At 44.8% G+C, this 23,020-nt stretch overlaps 1 protein-coding gene across 1 annotated transcript; it reads right to left on the reverse strand.

The window, feature by feature from the left end:
* Nucleotides 1–1,511: 1,511 nt before the first annotated feature.
* On the reverse strand, nucleotides 1,512–20,224 carry FAM110C (family with sequence similarity 110 member C). The gene is made up of 2 exons (XM_035109931.3): nucleotides 18,769–20,224; nucleotides 1,512–5,741 (listed from the first exon to the last, which is right to left on the reverse strand). The coding sequence occupies exon 1, from the start codon at nucleotides 19,876–19,878 to the stop codon at nucleotides 18,793–18,795; it is 1,086 nt and encodes a 361-aa protein (XP_034965822.3). The 5' UTR covers nucleotides 19,879–20,224; the 3' UTR covers nucleotides 1,512–5,741; nucleotides 18,769–18,792.
* Between the last annotated feature and the right edge of the window lie 2,796 nt (nucleotides 20,225–23,020).

Below are 23,020 nucleotides of genomic sequence, written 5' to 3' on the forward strand. Positions count from 1 at the left end.
TATTCTCTACCAACTTGTAGTTTCTCCTGACACCTTTTCATCCCTTACTCATCCTTGTTTGCTATCAAAGCCGCTTAGGAGATTACAAGTGCAGCTTGGAATGTTTTCTCTTTGCTGCATGCAGTGGATCTTGAAGGCATACAGTGCCAGGAGTTATACATGCTGGAACTCACCATGAAGTTGTTACGGTAAGTTGCCGGGCGACTCAGGGCAGCCCTGAACAGAGGCCGGTTTGACGACAGCCATGTTCACTGCCTGTGGAGCTGCTAAAAACTATGGCAAGCTCCCTAGCTGGTTTGGGGTTCTGGTGCAGGCCAAATAAATGCACCCTTGGCTCCCTTATTCTCCTAAGATTCAGGCAGATGGCTAGAGCAGCTTGGAAGGGCCCTCGGACAACACATGTGTGTGTGTGTGTGTGTGTGTGTGTGTGTGAGAGAGAGAGAGAGAGAGAGAGAGAGAGAGAGAGAGAACAGTAGGAGCCTGGTTGGAAAGCTTAAAGTCCATGGCCACTACAAGAGAGGGGGACTGAATAAAGGAAGATACGAATTGGCCCTGCCATGTAGTGTGACCAATCGCAGCTAGGAGCTAGGTGGAGACATTGATCTGAAGAAAAGTGTAGACTTGCACATGCTGGCCAGCTTCCATTTTGACTTGAAATGTTCATTTTGGGCTTCTTGAAAGTATGCAAAGGCAAGAATCAGGCAGGGGAGTGCCGGCCCACAATAGTGCCCACCTGAGAGGTTCCATAACTGCGCTCTGACATGCCCTGGCTGAAAAAAAGCACTGCATGCACTTATGATCTGTTTAAAATCACCAAGTCTGTTCAATGCACCTAGTTGGGAGCAGGGGCTGGGGACATAGGAAGCAGCATTATATAGCATTAGATCATTGGTCTGCCTTGCTCAGTATTGTCTATGCTGATTGGCTGCAGTTCTCCAAGCTTCAGATAGGAGTCATTCCATACCTACCTGGAGATAACAGGTGTTGAATTGAGGCCTTGTGTATGCCAGGCATGTGCCCAACAGACCTGTGGTTCCACCCCACACATTCATTCTACAAACCATTTTGGTGAACGGCTGTGCAATGTGGTTTAAGGGATTAAATGGAGTTTATGACGGAGTATGAGCTTCTTAGGAAGCTGTGATCGATTACATCTCCCCAGTGAATATGCCTGGATGATATCTGTGTTTTCTATACATGGATTTTGTCAAATTGCCTACTTACCTTATTACCTGCACGCAGAAAACGTCTCCCATGAATGTATGCAGAAAAAAACATACTGTGTAAAGCTGCCCATATTCTCATAGAGTTTAAAGAGGAAGGAAGCCCCCCTCCATCATTAGCTTGTCACATAAATAAAGAACTGCACAGCACACGGTGAAGTGGATTACATTTGTGGATTAGCAGCCTTAACAGTATAGCTTTTATCCTTGTTTAATGACCTCTTGCTGTTAGCAGCCTTTTGTGTGGGTCAGGAACCAGTCCTGATGTCAATGAAGTGATGACACAACTTTTTATAATGGAAAAATATATTTGTTTCACAAAGCCCTTTAGGCACTCAGCAAAAAGTAAAACAACAACACACACCTTTTAGGTTTCCCCTAAGCACCGAGGAGATTTGAAAGAAATGCGTATTTTCCAAATTCATAATATACATTATATACAACCAAAACAAACAAAACAGCCCAATGAGACAGATGGTATTATCAGAACATCTAAAGGGGTGGGGGTGGGGAGGAAGGCTTCAGATATTGAAGTCAGAATATCTCTACCTAGTGACTCACAAGTACATTTTCCTTAGGTACCGGTACATACTATTACTTACATACATTTTTAAATGAGAAATTAAAGTGCTGGCTTAGTTTCCCAGCACTGGAATAAATTACAGCAAGATACATTTCATCCTTGCCCCCATGCAGACATATTTACACATACAGACTTCCTATTTAACAAGATTCCCAATCATTTCAATGGCAGGAGAGGATCTGCATACATAAAGTAATTTATATGCAGAGCAGTTCCCTGCATTGAAATGTATGTGGACCAGATAGGAACTTCTGCATGAAGACCAGATCAAAGATCTGAGGCAGTGGGGTGCGTCATGAGGAAACCCCCTCGCCTAGTGCCTCTGATGACAGAAGACCCACAAAATTGCTCACTAGGTGCTTATTTCACTTTCTGTAACAAGGTTAGCTTTTCTTTGGTGCAATATGGCAAGCATTTGGAAGAGCTTATTTGCTTGACGGACTCAAGTAGAGAAGCAAAAGAAATTTCACTTGACTCCATTTCTTGTAGTACTTGCCCGAGAACAAGTGCTATAAAAACCAGAACAAAACAAAGACGAAGACGACAACAACAACCACATGTGGCTAAGTTTTTCAGCTTTGAACAAGGGCCCTACCCTCCATTATACCAAACACTGCACATTAACATGGATGTAAGAGAATGTAGAGTGGAATCATAGGCGCCAACTCCTAGGGGCAGGGTTGTACTTGCCCCGCTCAATATTTTTTGGTGGGGAGCTGAGTCCCCCCAATGTTGGGGTGGTGGTGGAGGAGGCCGAGCGTGGAGATGAGCACAGCGAAGCATCAGTGGCCGGCTCCTGAGCGCAAGAGAGGAGGAGCCACCAGCTATGGAAGCTGCATGGTCCTGGGCTCAGCCTCCTCCCAACGAATTGCACACTGTACGTGTGATGTCACAGGGACATGTGACGCTGGGCTCCCTCATTATTGGGAGCAATATTGGGTGGAATCCAGCATTGAGCTAATTTAGGAATGTGTATGCAGATGAAGCTTACTTCTGCAACTGGACTCCCCCCCCCCACTTTCCTCTCCCTACGCACCCACTAAAATTTGTTTCTAGGTTTCCCCTCAACCCTCCAGAGAAGATTTAGGGGCTACGCCAGGGAGGAGGCAGGAAGGACAGTTCAGCTGAGCGAGGGAACTGCATTCCATGTGGACAACTTCATTGAATCTCACCAATCTGATGTTTCTTCACTAGGTGAAGAATTCATACGGGAATCTCTGACTACAGAAAAGTGGCTGGAGTATGCAGAAGCACAGGTGCTGGAATAATATGTATGTTTTAAAATAACCCCAATAATAATTCATTTTTAAACAGATGACAAGCCCTATAGAGTCAGACCAAAGGCCTACCTTGTTTATCTGTTCTCCAGAGGGGACGACCAAGTGCTTCTCTGGGAAGCCCCAAAGAACGACCTGAAAGCAATAGTCCTCAGCTCCTGTTGTTCCCCCTAGCAGCTAGTTCCTTGTTATCTCTGATCCTGGAGGTAGCATATAGCCATCACCATTTAGGGCCTCTTGGGAACAAGGGACAGCGCCATCTTTTATGAAGCTGAGATATTTGGGCATCAGTGATATTTAGGCATTGAATTCAGGGCTGTAGAACTACAGCTCCCATCGTGATCACCTGTGACCAATGGCTGTGCAGATTGGGGCTTCTGGGAGTTTGGAGGCCAACAACATATGGAGGACTATAGGTTTGCCACCCCAGTTTGAAAATAAAATGATGGTTGGATCTCAGAACCCTATTCCTAAGTGGCTTCAATAGTCTACCTCACTGACAAGAATTAGAAATCCAAGACCAACGGCAAGCCCACTCCTATTTTCTCAGACAAAGCCCCACTGAGTACAACAGTACTTGCTCCCAAGTATAGGATTGCAGCCGGACCCTTTTACTAAAATGGTAGAATTATCCAGGTATAACAATGTACAGTATATCAAACTCATAACAGGAACTGCTCTCTGTACCTCCAGTTTGACCATGCCAGCCTTGGAATGACTGATGGGCACAATCTGAGGAATGTTCAAACATTTTCCCCTTTCTTTGTTAATAAAGCTAACCTGAAACTTTATGGCACATCAGCATGTCAATTAATCCAGCAATTGTGACTGCAGCGTTAGGTTACTAAGCATGCTTCTTTTTTTCTTTCTTTAAGAATATCTGTTATACATAATATCAGTCTTCCTTCCACTCCCACATTCCACTTGCAGATTCTTGTTATGAGTGTGCCTGTGTGTGTCTGTCTGTCTGTCTGTCTGTCTGTCTGTGTGTGTGTGTGTGTGTGTGTGTGTGTGTGAGAGAGAGAGAGAGAGAGAGAGAGAGAGAGAGAGAGAGAGAGAGAATGAATTAGTGAAATACCATATTTTTCTGTGTATAAGACTAGGGTCCCCCCCCCTAAAAATAATGTAAAAAATTTGGGGGCATCTTATACATGCCCATTTTCTTAAATTGGAGTCCCCCCCCCAAAAAAGTCTTATACGTGGGGGTGTTTTATAGACGGAAAAATACGGTAAAAGGGGAAGGCATGTTTGCACCTGCTTGTTATTGCAGAAACAACAGCCATTCCCAAGTGGCAAAGGGGCAAACCCTGTTTGGAAATCCACTCAAAAGTGATCTTCTCACAGACGTGGAAAGCACCTTAGACAGTTATGTGCCTCCAGGCCTGTCTAGATCATCCATTTTACCTTGCAGTCTAGCCAAGTTTTTAATAATAATAATAATAAAAAGCAATGCCATTCCCTACCAAGGAGCACAGTTCCATGTACTGTTTGGGAACATACTGTAATATGGCTCGATACTGTACACAAGTGGAAAGTGCTACCATACGCACAGGAAGGGTAGTGGTGGTGGAGCTGTTGATTTGCTTGTCCGGCTCCATCCCGTATGCCACATTGACTCCCTTTGGGGATTTTCGCTCAGGGGACATGAGGAAACCACGGTTAAAGGAGAGGATGGGAAAAGAGAGAACCTGGCTTGTAGGGTCAGTAGGGAAAGCACAAGCACAAGCTTTCTATGCAGAAGGTCTCCTTCAATTCCCCAGCATCTCTAGACAAAGTTGGGAATGGTTCCTGCCTGAAATCTTGAGAAGCTGCTGAGCTAAGGGGACCAGTGGTTTGACTCAGTATAAGGCAACTTCTAATGCATTTTTTCTGGTACTCAGATTAGGTTTTCTCTTTTAAAAAAAACCAACCACACCTACAAACACTGGATTCCAGGTGTTGCATGAAAAAAGCAGTATGTAGGAGATCCCTCATGTGAAGAAAGAATGGCTAAAGCATATACACTTGAGAGACATGCTTTAGGAAAGCAGTTTCCTGTTACAAATGAAGGTGGAGGCTTTGTCACCAGAATCCCAACTTCAGGGAAACTTCACACCAAAGGTCATTCCCATGTAGAAAATCAACGTGAACTTTGGGGCAGCTGCACACATGCCTATTTTCCCAGATGTGCGTATGATGTGTTTATTCGTTAGGAAACCACTGCTCAGTGCAGTTTCCACAGCATGAACACATGGCAAACATGGCAATATGTTCCTCACACCTAACAGTGCACATGCAATTTGCTATTACAGAAGCGGTACTAATCTAGGACATTGCCTTCCATGAAAAGACACTCAGAGGTTACCAACTCTGGGTTTCTGCTTCGCTAGAAGATTGAGCGTCAGAAAAATTCCGTGTGCAGACCAGCATCTCTGTTCCCCTTCAGTATGTATGTATTATGAGGCAACGACTTCTGATTCTCCACCCTTTAGCTATGGCTGTTCCTTCTTTTCCAGGTGCTGGTACTGATTCCCATTTAAATTTGCGGTTCAGTCATCTCATGGGACTCACTTGTGCAGGTGAGGAACCATGATAAAAAATGGTTGCCACAAGTCCGTATTCCACCATTTTGCTACAAGTCCATGATCCCAGCCTCCATCTCAGGCGAATTCCTCCATTCTAAGAAAAGAAGGGGAAAGTGTTATTGAAATACTATGAAACACTTCATGCTGCCATTGAGCTTATATATATATATATATATATATATATATATATATATATATATATATATATACACACATATAATCCAGCTGTATAATGACTACTGGAGACTGCATTGGTGGTTTACTATATAAAGAGCTCTCTGCTGGATCAGACCAAGTGATTCTCTTGTCTAGAATTCTTATCTCACAATGGCCAACCAGATGCCTATGGAAAAACCCACACATAGAATCATAGAGTTGGAAGAGACCACAAGGGCCATCCAGTCCAACCCCCTGCCAAGCAGGAAACACCATCAAAGCATTCCTGACAGATGGCTGTCAAGCCTCTGCTTAAAGACCTCCAAAGAAGGAGACTCCACACTTCTTGGCAGCAAATTCCACTGTCAAACAGCTCTTACTGTCAGGAAGTTCTTCCTAATGTTTAGGTGGAATCTTCTTTCTTGTAGTTTGAATCCATTGCTCCGTGTCTGCGTCTCTGGAGCAGCAGAAAACAACCTTTCACCCTCCTTGATATGGCATCCTTTTATATATTTGAACATGGCTATCATATCACCCCTTAACCTTCTCTTCTCCAGGCTAAACATGCCCAGCTCCCTAAGCCATTCCTCATAAGGCATCGTTTCCAGGCCTTTGACCATTTTGGTTGCCCTCTTCTGGACACGTTCCAGCTTGTCAGTATCCTTCTTGAACTGTGGTGCCCAGAACTGGACACAATACTCCAGGTGAGGTCTAACCAGAGCAGAATACAGTGGTACTATTACTTCCCTTGATCTAGATGCTATACTCCTATTGATGCAGCCCAGAATTGCATTGGCTTTTTTAGCTGCTACATCACACTCTTGACTCATGTCAAGTTTGTGGTCTACCAAGATTCCTAGATCCTTTTCACATGTACTGCTCTCAAGCCAGGTGTCGCCCATCCTGTATTTGTGCCCAAGTGTAGTACTTTACATTTCTCCCTGTTAAAATTCATCTTGTTTGCTTTGGCCCAGTTGTCTAATCTGTTAAGGTCATTTTGAAGTGTGAGCCTGTCCTCTGGGGTACTAGCCACCCCTCCCAATTTGGTGTCACCTGCAAACTTGATCAGGATGCCCTCAAGCCCATCATCCAAGTCATTGATAAAGATGTTGAATAAGATTGGGCCCAAGACAGAACCCTGTGGCACCTCACTAGTCACTACTCTCCAGGATGAAGAAGAGCCACTGGTGAGCACCGTTTGGGTTTGGTCAGTCAGCTAAATCTGAGTGCAACAGCAGTCTCCTCACTTGTAATTCCAAGCAATTGTTATTCAGGCACATACTGCCACTGATACTGAAGCCAAAAAACAACAACACTTGAGGGCATGAAGCAAGTCTGACAAGTGGTGCGCCAAGGGCCAGATAGAGGCCTGGATGGCCGCATTTGGCCCCTTGGGCTTGAGACTCCCCACTCCTGCATTATTGCACTGTATGGCGCTGCCTGTTGTAATGAAACATGCCTTCTTTTAAAAACAACGGCATGTACCTAAAGGCTTAAATGATAGAAACGGCTCCTTAACGAGCAACTCCTTGAGCTAAATTAGATTTCCAGCGCTGCACACAGGTCTGGTTTATTTATTCATGCCGTGTTTTACAAGTCATACTAGAACCCCATGAAAAATTAAGCTGGGGGTATAAAAGATTCATGGCTTAAGCTCCTGACCCATAAAAAGCTCAGAGCTTTGTACAAAAGCAGTTCTCTTGGGGCACCTTAGCATACAGTCGAGTAACTACACGCACGCCCTGTTCAATTGCTCCTCTCTTTTCTTTGTCCGCTGAGGGACGGTGACATTTGTTGGTGGCCACATAAGCAGCTCACCACTCAACACTTCCTGAGTCTTGGCCACTGAGCTTTCATAAGCCTGCAGCCTACAAAACTCTCTTGCACCCAAAGCTGAAGAGGGGCCCATTTGCTTACAACTTGCTTTGCCTCCTTTTGCCCCTGCGTTAGCACTCAGTTTTATTTTTATTTTTTTAAGCAAATGTTTAGACAACCAACGCGGCACAGCCCGGTTAAGCTCAGCTCTGAAAAAGCAGCGGGAACCAAGTGAAACTCCGTAGGCACTTCCTAGCAATCGTCTGGGGATAATTGCTGTCAACCAGAACTCAGCCTTATAGGCCCTGATAGAAAAGCTCCCCTAACTGCTAGTTATTTGTTCTCTTGCAAATAGAGGCTTAGCATCCGTGTGGGTGGGATGTGCCTGGATTTTCAGCAATTATGGGTTGCATTCTCAGCAGGTGCAGCAAGGCAACCTCCCTCGGTTTAAATCACCAGTGCTTCACTCAAAGACCTGAATGTTTTATTGTTAATGTTAAACTCGTGCCAATATGTGCTGTGTTTCTCAGGTTACTAGAACGATTCTGATTTTGTTGTGAAAATCATTCTTCCTATTCCTCCCTGGCAAGACTCCTGGGCAGTTAAGAGAACGGGCAGGGATTTAACAGGCATAGCCTCTCCAAGGGCTGCGAAGAGGGGGAAAGGTGGCAAATCCAGCAAGATTTAGTGGATAACTACTTGACCCAGTGGTATTTTACTGTGACGCGCATATATTTACATGGTAAGCTAATCGGCTGTGAGATGTATTTTTCAAGTGGAAACTATTTTTCATATATCAGGAACTAAATCAGAAATCATGGGAAGCAGGAGAGTGCTAAAATTCTCCTCACCACTTGGCGGAATTATTTGCAAGTGCCAAACTTTTAACCAGTGCCTTTCTTCTAGAAAAAAAAGGTGCTGGAACTGCGTACTCTTGAATACCCCCCTGGGGGGGGGAGCACTGATTGTATTTTTTGTACAGGGCAGCTTCAAAGACTGTTTGTGCAGACAGCAGACATCACATTAGAGAGATCTTTAACGTGGTTAAAAGATTGATAGCAGGCAGCAACTCACTCCCTCTCTTCCTTTGGCAGCATTACTGATAGTGTGTTCGCCATGGAGTGGAGTAGCTTGGGGAGCGGGTGACGCTGTGGTCTAAACCACTGGTCAGAAGTTTGGCAGTTCGAATCCATGTGACAGGATGAGCTCCCATTGCTCTGCCCCAGCTCCTGCCAACCTAGCTGTTCGAAAGCACGCCAATGCAATTAGATAAATAGGTACCACTGCGGTGGGAAGTTTAAATGGCATTTCCGTGCGCTCTGGCTTCCGTCATGCTATCCCATTGCACCAGAAGTGGTTTAGTCCTGCTGGCCACATGACCCAGAAAGGTGTCTGTGGACAAACACCGGCTCCCTTGGCCTGAAAGCAAGATGAGCGCCGTAACCCCATAGTCGTCTTTGACTGGACTTAACCGTCCAGGGGTCCTTTGCCCTTTTACTTTAGTGCTCATGGAACAGCACTAACTGTGGATAACGGTAACTAGGACTGGCATTAGCTGTATTGCAAGCCAGCTCCAACTCTAGTTGAAAGCTAGAGTTCTCCAGGATTTCAGTCAGGGGCCGTTCCTAGCCCTACCTGAGTGTATCTGGAATCGAACCTAGAAACTCCTGCAGGTAGACCACCGGCTCTGCCAGTGACCTATGGCTTCTTCTCTGCCACCCACTGTGCATTTTGCCTGTGCTTCAGAGGGTGGTGTTCTCCTCATTCCCTATATAAAGGAGGGTGAGCCAGGTTTATCAGAGCACTTAAAAGCAATCACCTCATTTTAGGGCTTGGACCTGTTAATTAAAAAATATTATATGTTAATATTTTTAATATTTTTTTTAAAAAAAGAACGACATAGTCCAGGCTGCTAGGGCTTCGGGGGTGAGCACCAGGGCTAGGCACTCCCTCGGAAAAACCCTCATGGACGAGTGGGAACCCCAGGGGTCCAGCAGAAATCCACAATCTCCCCCCGGTGTTTTCGGGAGGAGCGAAGGGAAGAGGCTCAAGTCCACTCACGGCTTCATTGCACCCTACAGCCGAAAGCCACATACATCTGTCACCGTAAGCAGCGGGTTTTCCAATCAGCGGTAAAAACCAATTGAAGCTTTTAAAGAAGAAATTTGTGAGAATTTATTGATTTGGTAAAACGGAAGCCAAAAAACAAGTCAGCTTCCGTTTTCTGCGGACAGGCTCTGCAAGGGAACTTTTTGTGAATGGGAGCAGAGCACAGTAGTAGCAGCTAAAGGAGACTATTTAGTAAATTTGAACATAAGAGATTTCCCTTCTTTTGGATACATATTGGATATAATTATGTCTGGTTGCTCTTCAATAGAGCAACTTTGAGATACAAGTTGACAGCTGGGCAGAGATACAATTTGACAGCCTGAGCAGTAAAAAAAGAAACTCCTGTTTAAAGAGAGGTTTGGAATTAAAACTTTAAACCCTGGAATTTGGAGGCATAAAGCGAAGCTTGAAGGACAATTCTCTATCTATTCCAGGGGGAGAAATCTCCCAGGAAGGGAAGAGAACCTGGAACAGCTGGAGTTGGGTTGGATTAAAAGTGTTTAGAATCATAGAATCATAGAATCATAGAGTTGGAAGAGACCACAAGGGCCATCCAGTCCAACCCCCTGCCATGCAGGAAGCACCATCAAAGCATTCTTGACATATGGCTGTCAAGCCTCTGCTTAAAGACCTCCAAAGGAGGAGACTCCACCACACTCCTTGGTAGCAAATTCAACTGTCGAACAGCTCTTACTGTCAGGAAGTTCTTCCTAATGTTTAGGTGGAATCTTCTTTCTTGAAGTTTGAATCCATTGCTCCGTGTCCGCTTCTCTGGAGCAGCAGAAAACAATCTTTATCCCTCCTCCATATGACATCCTTTCATATATTTGAACATGGCTATCATATCACCCCTTAACCTTCTCTTCTCTAGGCTAAACATACCCAGCTCCCTAAGCCGTTCCTCATAAGGCATCGTTTCCAGGCCTTTGACCATTTTGGTTGCCCTCTTCTGGACACGTTCCAGCTTGTCAATATCCTTCTTGAATTGTGGTGCCCAGAACTGGACACAGTACTCCAGGTGAGGTCTGACCAGAGCAGAATGGTTTACTGGTTTACTGAAGACCTGGGTTTTTACTGCAATATCATCTGCCAGCAAGTAACCTTTTCATATACCTTGACATCTTTAGAAGCATATCTCTTGAAATTTCAAAGCTGGAACTTGGATTATAACATATTAAAACATATTGGACTATCAACATCTTGGATTACAATTGGATTACAATTAGAAACTTCAGACCATCTCTCATTTGCCGCCACTGTCTGAGAAAAGAAAGGAACTGCTGAAGAGAAGTATACTTTTATATGGTGTATTTATGTGGATCTTGCCCATCTTCTGATTTTATTTTATTGGTGAACTACTTTGTGTAATATACGGCCTGCTTTTTGTGTGGTAGGTGGGCTTTGGTTTATTAATTTTGGTGGAAGGGCTATTGTAACAAATTGATATGCAGGCTTTGCCATCTTGATTGTAAGTAGGGTATCCTTCTGCCCCAGGATGTTTTTTTTTTTTTAAAAAAAATATGCACTCTGTTCCACAGTTACGATCCTGTCTGCTAGCTGCCTTTCTTTAGAAGTGCTGGGGCTGATAAAACTGCTAACAGGTACAGGCATCTCTGTTTGCTCTCTGGACAAGGGCCAATATTTGCAGGAAGTCAAGGATGTGTTGTTTCATGGCAGGAAGTTCCCAGCCTTGCAAAACTAGGCCTGGATTACAGAGCCGCAGGTGTACGACTCTCAAACGGCTCATCCTCTGACTAATCAATTGTGTAAATAACATGATGATGAATTATATCTGGGCATTTTGTAGTTTAGATTAACAGAGATTACCTGGTCTAAAAGGCTGTGTGTGTGTGCGTTGCCTCCATGCTCTTAAAACACCTGAATGCTTTTAGTTTAATGAAAGCTTGTCTGTGTTAGCGAGTATCCCAGAAAACCAAACCTTTTGCAGGCACATAACAGTACATTTTACCACATTGATGCGAGCACAAAATGTGCAATTAGTTGTCAAGAATGTCCAACAGAGAGCCTTATTTGAACATTGTACGTCCTGGCTCTCAGATGGTCTTTACAATGATCCCCCATCAGAGCCTTTATAAGTGCTTGCAAATTAGTAATTAGTGGTGCTTATTGGTTGACCACAAAGCTTATTGGATGGCTGTGAACTGGTCAGTCCACCTCAGAGGATCCTTGTGAGGCGAATAAAATGGGCAAAGGGGAAATAATATATTATTATTATTATTATTATTATTATTATTATTATTAATACCCCGCCCATCTGGCTGGGTTTTCCCCACCACTCTGGGCGGCTTCCAACAGAAGTATTAAAATACAATAATTTATTAAACATTAAAAGCTGAAGGGCTGCCTTCTCTAAAAGTCTGGTACTGCCCTGAACACTTTGAGGAGTGGACAGGATATAAAAATGCTAATACAGTAAAATTAATGTCTCTTGGAAGTTTACAAGTGGGACATTGGGATAACACCATTGCCCTGGAGTTTGTCCCCACCATTTCAGATTCAGGAAGGTAGAAGGCTGTTTGTGTTATAATCTCTTAGGCTTTTTTAAAACAAAAATAATCATCAAGTTTTGGATTGCCCACCCATTTTAGAGATGGGAACATGTTTTCTCGAAAGTCTTCTACAGGTTCAATGCCTTGATAATGTGGCACATATGATGCTTGATTAACTATTTTGAAGAGTCCACACAGTTGGCTGCTTCCCAGTTGTGGCACAAATTGTTTTTAACTGCGATTGCTGGATGCCGCAAGTGGATGGTATTGATGAGTGACAGGTGACTTGTAAGGGTATGAAAAAGGTATAGGTGTGTGTGTGTGTGTGTGTGTGTGTGTGTGTGTGTGTGAGAGAGAGAGAGAGAGAGAGAGAGAGAGAGAGAGAGAGAGAGAGAGAGAGAGAAAGAGAGAGAGGTTGTGTTACAGTGGAACCTCGGTTTATGAACACCTTGGTTTATGAATTTTCGGTTTATGAACGCCGCGGACCCATCTGGAACGGATTAATTCACTTTCCATTACTTTTAATGGGAAAGTTCGCTTCAGTTTATGAACGCTTCAGTTTATGAACAGACTTCCGGAACCAATTACACCCATGTTTCAGTTTATGAACGCTTCAGTTTAAGTACTTCGCGGACCCGTCTGGAACGGATTAATCCACTTTCCATTACTTTCAATGGGAAAGTTCGCTTCAGTTTATGAACGGTTACTCCGCGGACCGTCTGGAACGGATTAATCCACTTTCCATTACTTTCAATGGGAAAGTTCGCTTCAGTTTATGAACGCTTCAGTTTATGAACAGACTTCCGGAACCAATTGTGTTCATAAACCGAGGTACCACTGTATATGTCTTAATATGCACATAAGCAGCAATTCTTGCCAACAGATTGTGGGTGGCCCCAATCCACATACATTGTACTGGATCCTGAAAATCCTGTTGGTGGCTCATGGCTCTGAGTAAGCCATGACAGCAAGAGCCAGAGTTTGGTTTTTCCCTCCACCTGAAATCCTGCCTAAATTTGCATCTATAGTTGTGTGTGTGTGTGTGTGTGTGTGTGTGTGTGTGTGTGTGTGTGTGCATATTTTATGCATACTGGTATCCCAAATTTCTGAAGTAGCAAGTACCAGCAGGTTAAATGTATGATACCAGAACAGCCACCATATACCAAATAACAAGGAATTGTAGAGAATACCAGGACAGAAGCAGGATGGTCATACATTCTAGACTAAGGGGAATTTAAGCCTAGACTCTGTTATGTACTGTAGCATTCTCAGGTGAATAGCCAATCCCATCCTGCTTGCTTGCCCCACAGGGATCTGCAGTACCAGTGGAAGACATTTTGCCGCCTGAAGTAGAACCCGCACAATGCATCCTCTGTTTATTTTAAACAACTCCATCATTCACACACTCATCCCTGCCTTCATTGATACCTGAATCAGGCTTCTTCTCCCTGATGCATGGCTGGGCCAACCCAAGTTCTCAAGGTATCTGTTCTATTTACTCTCCTTAGGCATCTCTATCTGTCTCACTTGCAAGTTAAGTCCAACTAAATTCAGTGGGACTTACTTTGGGGCAGCAATGCTAAGGATCAGGACTGGGCCATGATATTTTCTGCAACACAGACAAGACCAGTATTTAATTATAGAACCTTCTGCTTATTGAAATGAAGAAGTGCAGGAGGAAGGGCATAGGGAGAACCCCCTTCCGGGCATAGCTGTCAAGTTTTCCCCTTTCTCACGAGGAAGCCTATTCAGCATAAGGGAATTTCCCTTAAAAAGGGGGAGAACTTGACAGCTATGCTTCCGGGTCAGGTCAAAGGCACATCTAGCAGCCTAAGGAAAACTCACAGGCAGGATTTGAGAGTAAGCACATTCTTCCCACTTGTGATTCTGGGCCACTGGTATATTGTCTGACAGTGGGGGGACAAATTACTTAACATAATTTCATAGGAAAAAATTAGTTCATAGTAAATCACATCTATTTTGCACCTGGTAGTGGTCTGGCATTGCATCAGTATAGATGCAGGAGGTGGGGCAGGGCTAGCCAGGTGTTCTGTTTTTAAATAAATTGGGTCCTCCCTAACAAGAGGGCACGTGTTGCGGTGCGACCTGACAACCAGACCCTGTGTTGTGGGTGGGAACATTTAGATAGCCACAAACACCCTATTGGAGGTCCCTCGATCCTGGGTGCAATTGGGCTAGAGGGACGCCAGTCAAAGTGATTGAGGGACCTCTATTTAAGCCCGTTCATGTGTCCCTGAGCTTCCTCTTTTGGGCTCTGTACATCAGAAGACCCGCCCACCTCTCCCTATATTTAGGGCTTGCGCTTGACCTTGCTATGCCGTCGTGTGTCGTCTGTCGTTGGGACAGGGGCACGGCAGGAATTTTCCCCACTTCGCTGATTGGCTGGTGCCGTTTGGGTTTCACCTGCCACATAGCAAATTGTCACAACTTGTAAGGTTGCGGATAGGCTCCGGTTCAGGTGATAGGGGTGGCAGGATGCCTAGCCATCCCTATGCGTTGGGTATTCCTCTAAAGGAATCCACGGACTCATGGTTGGTCTTCCCTGTGAGGGGTTGTGCCCGGAGCCTGAGTCCAGGGGATATCTGGGTGGAGGTCTAGCAGGGCTCCTGCTTTCCCCTGTCCCAGGTTGGGGACCTGAGGCTGACCTACGGTGTGCCCTGGGTCAGCGCTGCCTACAAGGGTGCAGGGAGCTAGTTGAACCAGAGCCTATGCAACAACTCACTTGATTGCAATCAATAAAGTTGTGGCCTAAATTCTGCCAAAAACCAAACCTAAAATTTGAGTCTTGTCTGAATTTATTTCGGGGGGTGGTTAAAAGGTCTCCACATGCAAATGCTCGACCTTAGTTAATCATGGAGAAACCTTCAACTGCGTGCAGAAACGATTAGGATATACATGTGAGGTATTTGTGATGAGGCTTCCCCGCCTCTCATAAAAACTTGTATTAGATTTATGAGAGAAAAAGCTATTATTACAGTTATTCATTTTCCCCAGGAATGGAGATAAAGAGATTTGTTGTTTTTGCTATGCTTAAAATAAAACCTTAATGGGAATCTGACCTCGGGCATTTTGGTTCTGCTACCTTAAAGAAAAAAATACCGACAAACGTTTAACTATTTAGCATTCTGTACAGAAACTATCAAGTGTTTTCTGCTTTGAACCCCACCCTACCCAAAGTTAACACAGTGGGAATCCTCTGCGTTGGAACATCAAGAGCAGTGCCGGATTTACATATAAGCTAAACAAGCTATAGCATAGGGCCCCACTCCCCCCCCCAATATGCTTCTTCTTAATTGTATTTCCGGTCAACAATTACTTTGATAAAAAACAAAAAAAAATTATGTGCAAATGGCTTTAGATACCTATTAGGTCCATAAATTACCATAAAGCATATATTCAACACAAAAAAACAGTGACAATTTGTTGTTGACAAAGGACAGCTGGACATACAAAGGGCCCCATTACCTTCAGTAGCTCATCAAACCTAAATGTGGCCCTGATCAAGAGTCACATCCCAGTGTGCAGTCACGGCCATAACCCTAACAGACTGCGTTGAGAAAGAATATGGAAAGAGACTCAGTTTCCCCTCTGCTGATCAGGGGAATTCCTTAGTGTTTGGATCCTCAAGACTGAATGGATCTAGACTGCTTTCCATTCAAATTACCTCAGGGGGATTAAATCCACGCATTTCAATTGCAGATTGCACATTTTGAAAATTAACATCAGCAGACATAGATAGTTGCTAAAGCTGTCTGCAATTTGTAGAAGACGGAAGGAAGGAATGGAATGCCAACAGATAAGGACTGGGCCCTTGGGAGGATCTTAATTTGAAAGGGAGCTGCTAGGTGCTGGCTGGTCAGCACTTTTCTAAAGGGTGCTGAACTCTGTTCTGTGAGAATCAGGCTGTAATTAAACAATTGAGGCTACACTTAATTGTGGTTCTGTGCTTGACTGTGGTTCTTTTAAATGCACCTTTTTAATCCAGATGCTACAAGTAGAGAAACCCTGTAATTCGCAAGGTGTAGGTGCAGTAGGTAAGATAGAGAAAGGAGACTTCGACTGTATACCTTCCCTTCCAGGTCCATATAATCTGCCCTTATGTCTCTCTCTGTGGCTGTGCACACACCATAGTTTTAAAGATGTATTTGATGCATGTGACTGTCTCCAGAAAAGTAAGTTGGGATCTGTAATTTGTTGAGGGTGCTTTAAGCACATTACTTCCCCCAAAAGAATCCTGAGAACTAGCTTGTGAATGCTGTTGGGAACTGTAGCTCTGTGAGGGGCGAAGTACAGTTTCTTTACTTTAAATGTCCTTTAGATGTGCTACAAATGTGTGGGGTGCATGCAACCTACGTCTTGAAAGCGAAGTATACGGGGATTGTTTGTTATATGTATTTTTAGCAACTGAAAAATAAGTAAACAAAAACAAAAACATTGCAAATTCTTCAGCTGGGAATTCCTCCATACAATGCCCGCAACATAACACAGACACATGGGCCTCATTAAATCTGGAAAAAGTGCAGGAGGAAGAGCACCCAGTCCTTATAGGCCTAAAAACAACAACATGCAAGCATTCTGCACAACAGGCACCAATGAGATGTTTGTAGATTATAGTCAGCTTCTGGACAGACCGTGGTGGCTTTGTTTAGCAATTGACTATTCCAGCATACTCAACGGTGCTATGTCCCAGCCTTAGGATGCTCTATCTACAAGAACACTTGGCCGGTTTATTTACCAAACGGTTTTCCAGTGTTTGTTTGTTTAACTTGAAACATTGCTTGGGATAGGGAAGGGCGTCATTTTGTGGCTGTCACGTGGGACACCAAAGAGCACTCTGCACAGCCAGCTGTTTCTGGAAACAGGAAGAGCTGCTGGCTCCCAGCACATTCCTGCTTAGAAGAGAGCAAAGCAGTTGCTAGTTCTTGCAAACCACCTCCTGTGCATTGGTGCCCCTGCAAACACCCTAGAATGTATGAACTGGAAAGGGTGTAATCTGATGACCACTGAGTGCTTAATCTGATGACCAAAAGGGTGTAATCTGATGACCACTGAGTGCTTAATCTCTGTTCATTCCAGCGGGGCTTGTAGTATGCCTGCCTGGGTACTGGGTTTTGCCCCTTGTTATGGAAGGACATGGAGCCATAGCAGCCTGTCATAAGTCAGGTACCTGAAGACACATGTCCCTGCCTTGATATAGCACATCCAAAATCACACATGGAAACAGTGGTGCAACACACAGATAGAGATGGCAACAATTTCTGTATTCCCTGTATAGTATTCTGCATTTTACTTGCCACTGGGATTACTGGAATCACTGTCATTAGCTGTGCGTACAAATGTTTTGTCACAAGGATAGATCACAGTTGCGCAGACAGAGAATTAAAGGTCTGTGTGATCCAGCCTTCTGTAAAATCAACACAAGCAAGGCCCAAGTCTTTGTGCAACTTTCCGCAATTTAGAGGGGTTTTGCATGTTAAAAGAGTTTTTCTTTTAATCTCTGGGTGAGTATACTCTCAACATAAGCACACTGTTTGCAAAGGAACCTACTTGCAAGAAAGCATGGCTTCACAAGGGAACATCACCACCCCATCTATGTTTAGTGGGAAGTGAGTCCCACTAGGTTTAGCGGGATAAAATATTAGTACGGAGGATTGCAACCCTAATGCTCTAAATTTGCTTTCGACGCACCTGCAGCCATATTGCCCAGCTGCTATCACGTTGAGCAAAATGATTTAAATGAAATCAAGCAGCCAGAGACATTCCACTTCTCAGCACATTAAAAAAATGGGGGGGGGGATGCCAGGAGACAGGTGGTACAAGCTATTACGGCGATATGACAGGAGCTGTGTCATTCAACAAACCAGGTGAAATGAAGAAGAGGAAGGGAGACTGGCAAATATTTAATTTAGCATGGTTTGCTTGCCTGTGCAAAGGGAGCTCAGACAGGGAAATGAGGCAGGGGACCAAAACAGACAGCTCCTAAACAGCAAGGGGTCCAGGATATACCGTAATTAAGTCCTGGGTGAATTTCTAGACTTCCTGTTAACATAGCAGGAACATTGGTAAACAAGCAATTTGCCAGGCAGCAGACTGCAGATGTGACTTTTGACTTCCTTCTGAGGGTTTGATCCCACTCTAGCAAAGTAACACAACTTTTAAAAAGTCAACTTAAAAGCCCTAGGATTCTATGTCACGAGAAGAAGAGAAAAACAACAACAACAACATTTCTGAACAGCAGATCAGGTGTACATACTGATGACATTGATCTGCATAGAATTTGAAACTCCAAATGCAGAGATTGTGCCCAGCCAGCACATCATCTATATCTTTCCTCCCTGTCTTTGTAGATTAGGCCCTCCATTCTTTATGCCCCTTAGTATGGTCCCCCCCCCCATGCAAGAGGTGAAGGGAGGAGGTCACTGTGTAAAAAGAAACACTCCACTACGGCCAAAGATACATATGATAATATAAGACGGGCATTGCTAGGCTTTGCATACCCATTATCCTTACCTGGCTATGATGTTTTCAGAGGTACTATAGCATGGTCTTAGCCTCCTTGGCTTTCTTACACGTGTACAGCCATTTGATTATCCGAGCATTGCGTTCAATTACTGACGTGCCAGTAGGGACCTGGTCTGTGAGCTCTTCTTCCAGGAGCCCATCGTCACCGCTGTGCCTCGTGAAGTCGCTTTCCGATGTTGCCACACTGATGCTGCGGATACGGAAGGAGAAGTTGTCAGAAGCCACCGAAAAGTTCTCTTGGCCAAGGTCCTCTATTACCTCAGTGTCCAGGCCACAGTACTTGAAGAACGTGTCAAACTCGGAGAAAGATTTCGAATACCGAGAACTAATGTCCGACTGGGACCGGTGCAGACCTTTCCGCCTCACCTCCTTGATCTCATGAGGGGCTACCGTCAAATTTGAGGCGTTTTCACATCTGCTGGTGAGGATGGCTGCTGGGCCTGTGTTTGGGGGCGCATTGTTTCCTGCCAGATCAGAGTTTTGGTTCGTGCCTTTGACCAAAATGGACCCTTCTGTGTCAGTGTCAGCGATATCCTCCTTCAGAATGGCCTTGGCTGCCTCAGAAGCTGACTGTTTCTCCTTGAAAGGACTCGGGAACAGCCTTCGGACCAGACTCCCACGAGGACTCTCCTGGCTTTGACCTCTCACAAACTCACATTTCTGGCGATAGATCACCAAAGAGTCCGGCCTAATCTGCCTCTTGGCGCTGCTGCGCCTCACGATCGGAAGGTCACCATGCTCAAGTGGAAGGGGACCGGGATCCACGGCGTGGTTCACGTTGGATGTGGCACGCTTCTCCTCAGGCAGGTGGTTGTTGACTTTTTTGCTCTCCACGGAGGTGCTCTCGCTGTTGCTGCTCTCGGAAGCTGAGCTGAGGGCTGTGACCGGCTCCTGCCTAGTGCTGATTACCTGCTGGCTTTTGACATACTTGGCCTTGTCTGCTGCCAGTCTTTCCACGGCACTTTTCCGGCCCGGGTTGCCCGCCTCCATCTGCTTGCGAAGGTATTCCGGGCCCTTGTTGAGCAGCCTCACCGTCAGCGAGGAATGGAAGCCAGAGATGCCATGCATCCTCACCGCGTGAGAGATTTCTGTTGGCATAGCAGGCAGCTCTCAGGTGTCCCAGGAGCTCACTCACGGTTCAGGGAAAAGAACAGCCGATTTCACAATCCCTGTCTCCTCCCTTAAGAGTCCCAAGCCGTCATGGATAACAAGTTCAGGAATCCTTCCCCAAAACAGCTAGCCCCTGCTGCTAGCTTGCTCTGTTTTTTATTGCTATCATTTATCCTTGAAAGAAGAAAACTCCTCTCTGCCTTAGAAAAAGCCCAACTGTCTGCGCTTGCTGCAGACACTCTGACTACACGCACCTCCACACAGCTGCTTCCTTGCACATTCACCTTTCTCGGCTGAGCCAACCCCTGCGAGCCAGACACAGCCAATCCTGTCTGACTCTCTGACATCACCCAGAGAGGGAGATGGCTCATTGACGTTAGAGGAGTGGCTCAGACCATCAACACTCCATTTGCCTCTAGCAAGGACAAGCCTTAATGAAAGTGTTTAGCATATGCTTTCAGCTGCCTCCTCCTACAGCAGCCAGGGAAGTCTCTCTCTGTGAATGAAAATACCGGGAGGAGTCCTCCTGCAGCAAAAGGCTGAGGGAGAGAGGTGCCTGGGAGTGAAACTTTGCAAATGCACTGCTGCCTCCTCCTAGAGAGGAACTAAGTTTAAAAAGGGCATGGGATTGCTTCTATTACCTGTTTTGTTATTTTGGAAATTTCCTGCAGCAACTCCAGAAGTAGCCCTATTAAATATCTTCTGGGGCAACAACAGACACACACGTAACAAGGAACCCATAAGTCATTTACTTAAAGCAGTTAGAAATATCAAAGAACCATTAGGGAAAGTGTGATAGAAGAAGACAAGGGTGCATTTTCTTTTACACTTTTAAACCAGAGATTAAAACCCAGCGACCTTTCTCATGCACATCATTTGCTCTATCATTGAATTGCAGTCCTTCCTTCACCCAATGAATTCCCTCCATTCTTTGCTTTAAAAAGCTATCAGGCAGCTCCACAGCTGCTGTGGCTTGCCCTGCGGATATGTAAAGCGATTGCTATCTGGAGATTTCCTACCTTGAAGTCAGAGGTGCTGTCAAGCTCGGTTCATTAATATATGTCAGGTGCTTAGGGACTCATCCTTACACAGGTTGTTATTATTAAGGCATTTGACTGCAAGAAACAGTTGTGACATTTGGAAACTGACTGGTCAAATACTGCCAATGGGCCACCTATCATTTGACTTTAGTCCAATATGGCTGAGAATTGCAAGAAGTCAAGAAAAAACATATTGGGTAAGTGCAGCCTCCATGTTGTTGCTTTGTTGTAGCAGGCCTTAGATCAGTGTTACCCAAACTTGGGTCTCTAGCTGCTTTTGGACTACAACTCCCATCATCCCTAGATAGCAGGACCAGTGGTCAGGGATGATGGGAATTGTAGTCCAAAAACAGACAGAGACCCGAGTATGGGAAACACTGCTTTAGAAGTAGATATCACACCCACCACTGCCATGCAGTCCTTGGAAAGTCCTCCTCACGCCATGAGGGAATGTGGCCCTTGAGATAACAGGCTTCCCACCTCTGTTCAGTTTTCAAAGGAAATACATGTTTTCTATTTATTACTTTGTTCCAGTCTTCCCAGCATGACTGATTGAAACTTAAGTTCTTACTTCTGCTCATTACCTCCATCTTGGCTGTGACATCCTGTTCAGACACAATTTTCTGCCATACCAACCCCCGTCCCAGGTGTTTTCAGTAGATCAGACATTCTCCACGTTTACACAAGGCAAGGTCTAAATGTAGACAGGATGCCCTGTTTTCTGCTAGCCAACTTCTTGGACCTTCTTCTGCACTGAGAGGCTTCAACCTGCACATGATAACAAGCTTCTCCTAATTGAATTAACTCTCAAGATTAAGTAATGCTGTGCATAACAAGGGTAAAACGGCTCAGCTCTTCACTATAATTATATCAATTCCAAAGCTGTAAGAAACAAATGAGCTTAAATCCCAGCATTCAAGGTTCATTAGGTTTACTTTGCACCGAGCAGAATCACACACGCAATTGGTTCTTACAGTGCATGCAAATGTTCCGGACAAGAGCCCGACATTTCTTGCTGGAGTGTGTGTGTGGTGTTCATAAAACCTATGGTCTGAGTTCCATTTAAATACACACACACACACACACACACACACACACACACACACACACCGTCCTTATGAGGTCATTTCTGCATCAGGAATCTGTTAGGATATTTCTGCTTTTGCAAATAGCTGATGTCATTGGAGAGATGTTCAGACCACCGACAAAAGGATAAGAAAAGGCCACTCTAAGTTGTGTCAATTGATACACAAAGCAGTCCAACTGAGCTGCTTTCTCTCTCTCCCTCCCCATTGTGAAGCATCGACTAGAGAGGGAGGAGAAAGAATCGGCAAAGGATTATCAAAGTTCACCCAAAGTGCAACCCAGACAGGCTTGGAGCTGTCTGCGTATTATCCTTGGTCAAACAGTTAAACTGTAAGGCTTGGCATACAATTTTCATTTCCTTGATTGAGAAAGAGGCACCAGTTGCTAACTGTGTGGGGAGGGCCGAGTTGCCAATCTGAGCAATGTTAGCAGTTCACTCTTTGCTTGTATCCAGAATTCCTCTGTCGGTGAACTTCTGCCTAATCACACACTTGTGAACCAGCCATGATGGCCTCTGCTCTTTCTTAACGCCAGTCTTTATCAAGGAAAGGCCTACCATTGACTTCAAAGAGTTTTGGGCAGGTGAGTGCTTATGACCTCATTTTAGAAAAAGGAGGCTGAGAGAGAAATGATGTTGGGACTGAGAGGGAGGCCTGGAGATGCTATCTGTGAAAAGCTCTCAGGTGGTAAGACTGAGAATCTGCTGAAGAAAGCCTGACAGTGAGTTGAAAGGAAGGGCAGATCCATATATAATACATGCATCGTCCTAGCATCGTCACCGGACCACACATTTAAAGCCCATGGCGTCCCCTAAATAATACTGGGAACTATAGTTTGTTAAGGGTGCTGGGTCTGTGAGGCAGAGTCAATTGCATAAAATGTACATTGGATGCACTTTAAATCAACAACTTTTGCGTCCAAATATGGCAACCCTATCATATGGTTGAATACAAGGGAGAATGATGATTAAGGCAAAGGGCGCACTGAAAAGCCAGGTTTGGAAG

The sequence above is a fragment of the Zootoca vivipara genome, chromosome 3 (genome assembly GCF_965207765.1).
Source record: "Zootoca vivipara chromosome 3, rZooViv2.hap1.1, whole genome shotgun sequence".
In the NCBI taxonomy this organism is placed as follows: domain Eukaryota; kingdom Metazoa; phylum Chordata; class Lepidosauria; order Squamata; family Lacertidae; genus Zootoca; species Zootoca vivipara.

What these genes read in the sequence shown, in the direction of transcription:
- FAM110C (XM_035109931.3), bottom strand. Translation starts at nt 19,878, where the DNA reads ATGCCAACAGAAATCTCTCACGCGGTGAGGATGCATGGCATCTCTGGC.